At 36.8% G+C, this 6,424-nt stretch overlaps 1 protein-coding gene across 1 annotated transcript; it reads left to right on the forward strand.

Annotated features, from left to right (window-relative positions):
• The first annotated feature begins 770 nt into the window (after nt 1-770).
• Nucleotides 771-5,155, forward strand: UBTFL1 (upstream binding transcription factor like 1). The gene is made up of 3 exons (XM_017978513.4): nt 771-840; nt 2,128-2,268; nt 3,716-5,155. The coding sequence occupies exon 3, from the start codon at nt 3,848-3,850 to the stop codon at nt 5,024-5,026; it is 1,179 nt and encodes a 392-aa protein (XP_017834002.2). The 5' UTR covers nt 771-840; nt 2,128-2,268; nt 3,716-3,847; the 3' UTR covers nt 5,027-5,155.
• The last annotated feature ends 1,269 nt before the right edge of the window (nt 5,156-6,424 follow it).

Genomic DNA, 6,424 nt, shown 5'->3' on the forward strand with positions numbered 1-6,424 from the left:
CAAGGAACAGAGAAAGAAGAGCACATCCATGAGCAGCCATGATAAGTAGCAGGCCTGATACCAGTGCTCTGTGTTCAGGGCACAGGGCTGGTTCTTAAGAACAAAATACTAGCTGATACTGTGTCATAATTTGCAAAAAGAAGACCAATATACAAAGAAAGAGCCTTTTTTACTAAGCATTAGACGTTATGACATAAAGAAAACATTTTTTCTAGGAATGATGAGACAGAAGCTCATCACCAAAATTACTCATGCAGGGAATATTGACATAATAACCAACGAATTCATCTTCTATCTGTTGGAAAGCGTTTTCTTAGGACTTTTTAATTTTATTAGGACTAGCACCAGAAATAAAGCAAAAACATCTGGATGAGACTGAATAAAAATTCCTTTCAAGGCCAAGTATAGAGCCTTATGCCTTTAATCCCAGTGCTTTAGGAGGCCAAGGCAGGAGGAAGGCTTGATCCAGGAGTTCAAGTTCAGCCTGGACAACATTGAGATAATCTATTTCTATAAAAATAATTTTTAAAAAATGCCAGGCATGGTGGTGCACATCTGTGGATCCAGTTACTTGGGAAGCTGAGGTAGGAGGATCATTTGAGCCTCAGAGTTTGAAGCTGCAGTGAGCCAGGACTGTTTCAGTGCACTCCATTCTGGGCAACAGAGCTAGAGGTTTTCTCTGAACAAACAAAGGTATTTTATTTCATCACAGTATTTTATTTGCATCTATTTGCATATGCACATATATGTGTGTGTTGTGGTGTATTTTAGAGTGGAAGACAAGCTGTAAGTCACTAGATGGATGACAATTTGAACTTTCCTCCACAAACTGTAGCATGTGTAAGAACTATACACAGGGTTTGCTATTATAGATATTCCTAAACCCAACTATATCACACTAATTGAGACTACAAACATCTAAATAATTATTTATGTGAGTTATATAAGAGATGCCTGCCTGAGAGTATATTCTTATAGAGACAATGGTTTTTTTCAATACCATAAAATATAAAGAAAAAGATGATAATTTTAAAAAGTTATATCATGAAATTATTGCCATTAAAATCTCCAGGAGTTTAGTCCTACTGATATTTCCTCTACATGTTTTTGTCTATATCCATATTTGTACATAATATTTTTACTTTTTGAAAATAAGTAATATTTATTTATTGTACTTTAAAGCTAAAAATGTATTTTTAAAATGTACTTTAAAGCTAAAAATCCTAAATTAATAAAATGTACATTTTTTAAATAATATCTTGTGATTTGGTATGTTTGGTTCATTACTAGTTGGTAACTTTAGATATAAAGTTTTTAAATGGCATAATCCTGTTTTATAAATTATGAAGCCTGACATTGTCGAACCCTAATTTGATTAATTCACAATTTACATGTATATCAAAATATTATAGTGTACCTTATAAATATGTGCCATTTTTATGTATTGATGAAACAAAAATTTTTAAATTAGTTGTTCAAATAAGTTATCATTTAAAGGTATCCTTTCAATTAGTTTGAATTTAATCAAAATTCTTTAAATAAATAATCTGAATTTTCTTCTGCACAGTACCTATTTAATTTCCCTAAGTTTAAAATTAGATTAGCCAGAGATGCCAAGACATTGAGCCTCTACTTCTCTTTTTCCAAAACCATCCACCATCATTATTAGCATTTTGATCTTCAAATCTAAAGGCTGGTAGAAATATATCCGTTCTGAAGGCATTTACATGTCCACGAGGAAGGCAAGATGGTAGCAGATCCTAGATTTCAGTGAGGAAAGGGCAGAAATTATTAAAGAATGGAATTTTACATGATATTCTAATATCATATAAAAAAACTGTCAGATGTAGGAACAGAAATGAAAGTAGACTTGTCACCCCAGAAAATCAAACATGAATTTGCCACATAGGAGTTGTTTAAAAATCAATGACAATATAAACCGGCACAAGAGGGTTTTTGTAGTGGGTTATTTACAGAGATTAGAAATGGAGTTAATTTAATCAATGATGGAAAGGTAAATCCTTTCATTGGTACTCTGTGCTGCAGAAACCTAATCAGAAAACCTAATCTGTGCTTTCAAATCCTATAAAACCTTGGCATCCAAAAAGCAAGGCTTGTCATTTTTAGAGTGTTTGGAGTTTGCTAGACTGTGGAAACCTCAGAAAAAGAAACATCTGTCATCCAGAAAGCCCAGAGGATGCTAAACTCTTGATCCAGATGCATGAATTTTCCTGCATCTACTGTTCAGACCAGTTGTAGAATATTCAGGTAAGTATTTCCTTTACATTTTGTTTCTTCCTTATACAAATTGTGAATTTCTGGAGGGAAGGTCCTAGATATTATACCGTTTTATCTGTAGCATGATATCTAGAATTTAATTGGAAACCTTTTTTGTAGAATACGAAAAGTGCTAAGTTGTCTGTAACTTCAGCTTGCATGAAGCTTTGCTTGTCTGCAAAGTTTTTACAGTGCTGAAAGGCATTTTTTTATTTTCCTAATATTCCATTAAAGTTTTTATTTCTGTAACGATATTTTTAATTTACAAAATCCATTTCGTTGTTTGAATATTCTTTCCAAAGCTTCTATTTTTTAAATATTTTTATTCTATAAAATAGAATAAACCTGTATGTGTGACTTTGTGATGCTACTATATAAATGTTTATATTTTATGTCACAGAAATTAAAAAAAAAAGAATTCTTAGAGCTTCACAAAGTCACAGGATTCCATATTGTGGTTAAGATCAAAACTTACTCTCAAATGGTTCAATGATAAAAAGATGGATGTCTTAAACTTCAAGGTATTTTGTAAGTGATGATGATAAAAAGTAAAAAATAAATAAATATAAGATGTATTCTAACACAGAAAAGGAGGAAGTTGCAGAAGATTAACAGGGTCAGTGTTTTTGAGACAAAGTCTCCCACTGTTGCCCAGTCTGAAGTGCAGTGATAGAATCAAGGCTCCGTGTAGTCTTGACCTCCTGGGCTAAAGCCATCCTCTCAGCTCAGCCTCCCGAGCAGCTGTAACTAAAGAAACCAGATCTGTGGGCCTGGATAATTTTTTTTTCTAGAAATGGGGTCTCTTCGTGTTGCCCAGGCTGGTCTTGAACTCCTGAGCTCAAGCAATCTTCCTGCTTCAGCCTCCCAAAGTGTTGAAATTACAGACGTGAGCCACTGGGCCTGGCCCTATATAAAATTTTAGTTTTCCTAGTGTGTTTGTTTGTTTGTTTGTTTCTTTCTTTTTTAAGAGACAGGGTGTCTTGGGCTTGTCCTATTGTATCTTTAACTTCTCATCTGCAACTTTAGCCATGGATACTTGGGCTGTACTGAGAAAATGGCCATACTCAGGGCACTAGAAAATGAAAGCTCTTTCCCTTTAGGCATTTCTCCTCCACTTTAACTTTTCACTCTGTCTTCAGGGCCTTTCTGTTATAGTAAGCTTCTTGAGTGAGTGGTCTGGTGTTTATCTTATGCAACTCAATTTAAGATAGGTTCACGTGATATCTGGCAGAAAGCAGACTGGGGTGGGGTGTGGAGATACCGAATATTGCAAATGTAGGGTATGAAAAGCCAACATAAATTTTAATTCAGAAATTGGCAATGTTTTATTTATGTTGTTAAGGGTAATTTAATTACACAAGAAACATATGGCAAAGAGGGTGTAAGTTTTTTCCTTACTACCAATGAAGGAAAGTGACTTTCCTGTTTTTCTGCTCAGAAATACAGAATCACACATACTGCAAGATTTCCAGAAACAAATCATCCACTGAGTCTTAAAAGTAAAGAACTCTGTGTTCTTGCTCAGTTGTCTACATACCTGGGATCTTACAGGAGAGCCAAAGACATCAAAATGGCATTGCCTAGAAGCCACGGCCACTGGTCCAATGAAGACATCTTGAGGTTGCTGGAAAGCATGGAAACTAATCTCCCATCCAATGACAACAGCAAGTTCAGCACAACTCAGTCACACCTGGACTGGGGAAAAGTAGCTTTTGAAAACTTTTCCGGTGAAATGTGCAGACTCAAATGGTTAGAGATTTCTTGCAACTTGGGGAAATCTGGCACTTTGAAAGACTTAGTCCTGGAAGCCAGGAAATGTGTTACAAACACAAACAAAAGCCAAAAATATAGGAAACATCCGGACTTTCCAAAGAGGCCCCTTACTGCTTACAACCGCTTCATCAAGGAGAACTGGCCACAGTATTCCCAAATGTACCCTGGGATGAGAAACCAGGAACTGGCCAAAATCCTGTCAAAGAAATACAAGGAGCTCCCAGAGCAGGTGAAACAGAAATATATTCAGGATTTCCAGAAGGAAAAGCAAGAATTTGAGGAAAAATTTTCTCAATTCAGGAAAGAACACCCTGATTTAGTACAGAAGGCCAAGAAATCTGAGGTCTCCAAGAGGATTCAAAACAAAGGGCAAAAGAAGGTTCAGAATAATGGGGAAGAAGTGAAGTCTCTTCCAAAAACGGATCAATTTTTCAAGATGGTAAAATTCCATGGAGAGCCTAGGAAACCCCCCATGAATGGATATCACAAGTTTCACCAAGATTCCTGGTCAAGTAAAGAGCTGCAACATTTGTCCCTGAGGGAGCGCATGGTAGAGATTGGCAGACGCTGGCAGCGCATCCCGCAGAGCCAGAAGGATCATTATAAGAGCCAGGCCGAGGAGCTGCAGAAGCAATACAAGGTGAAATTGGATCTCTGGCTCAAGACTTTGTCACCTGAAAAGTACACTGCATACAAAGAATCAACCTATGGTAAGGGTAAGAATATGGCCATGACAGGAGGCCTGGATCCCAGGTTTAGACAAACAGATCCGCAGTCCTCTTTAGCAAAGGATCTGCAAGAAGGGTTTGGGGAGGGGCAGGGGCTCCAGGCTCCAGGGATGGATTCATCACAGAGTATTTTTGCAAATTATCACGTCTCCATGGAACCAGAAGAGAAGAGGAAGAAGGTGGCGGACGAGGAAGAAAGCAATAACCCTTCCGACCACTGCAGTGAAGAAGAAATAGAAGTTGATTGATGTCTGAGGGCAGTGTCTCTAGCACAGCTACTTCAGAGGACTTCAAACTGGGACTCCACTGACTCAGACTCTGACTCACACTCCAGGGTCAGAGTTTCTCAGCAAAAGCCCATTCGTGCCATCCACGTAAAAGAGAAGATACTCTCCTCCTGCCTCTTTTTGCTTCCTTGTTTTTTTTCCTTCTCTTTCTTCCCCACTCTCCTTCTCTATACAAATTAGGACAGGTTGGGAAGAAGTAACTTGGTACAGTACCCTCTTCCATCAGGATTACATGGGAGGGACTCTTGATAGAGAATAAAAATAAGCTTGAGTTTATACTGGCCTTAGCCTTAAAAAACAAACAAATATCATCCCTTTCCCAGGGAATTTTATGCAATTAAAGCCCCTGGAATGAAGCAATGATTAGGCTGTAGGGTACACACTGTATTAGACTGAATATTTCTGAAGCATGAAGCTTTGCTTTACTTAGTTTTGCCCTGCTAAAGGCAGTAAAGGGACATCCGTGGGCTTGGGACCCTGACCTTCCCTGTGGGAATGTTTTTCAGGACTCCTGCACTAAATCTAGGGTCCGAGATATTTAATGAAAGGTAGGGTAAGTGACTTAAGAAAATCGTTGCACTCTTGATATCTCTCCTCCGCTCCCTGCAGTAAGGAGTTGGCCATTCCCATGCCTGGGAGTAGGCAGCAATATTTCAATATTTCTCTGTGTATATCTGAATCTTAACTTTCAACAAGACTTTCCTTGCTCATACAAGAAAAAAATGAAAATACAAAATATAAACTTATCTATTTCATCTGAATGAGCTCCTCCACAGAATCCCTTATGACATTGGGTACAGTTTCTGTAGGTGCTATCTGCATTTATTCTTGAAGCTCCAAATCTTTCCTGCTGCTTTAGGTGCAAGTGAATCTCACCTTTAGCACTCAGGATTGATAGAAGGATGCAGAGAAAGACAGATATAGATAAATACACTAACCTGTTTCACTGTCTGCTACATCCATGAATTTAAACATCAGCATCATCACATTCTTTTAATTTGTTGATTTACTAATATATTTGAAAATCAACCTAAGGTTAGTGCCTTCTCAGTATACCTTTATTCTCTTAAATGTTTCTGGCTATTTTCACATTTTGTTCTCATGAATATTAGCATCACAGAAGTAGTTGTATACTTTTTATATGAAAACCATTGAATACTGAGTGTTTATTTTGTCTTTAGATATCTTAGAAAATTTTTATTTATAAGTTTTTTTCTATATAAATAATAAGCTGAAAATGTTTACCATTTTATATTTGTAACTTCTAAATGTGTTGTATTAAAATATCTAGAAGAATGTTTAGCAATAATGTTCTTGGCTTGCTTCTGACTTTCAACCTAATGCTTATGAAATTTAAAA

The sequence above is a fragment of the Callithrix jacchus genome, chromosome 10, assembly GCF_049354715.1.
Source record: "Callithrix jacchus isolate 240 chromosome 10, calJac240_pri, whole genome shotgun sequence".
Classification (NCBI taxonomy): Eukaryota; Metazoa; Chordata; class Mammalia; order Primates; family Cebidae; genus Callithrix; species Callithrix jacchus.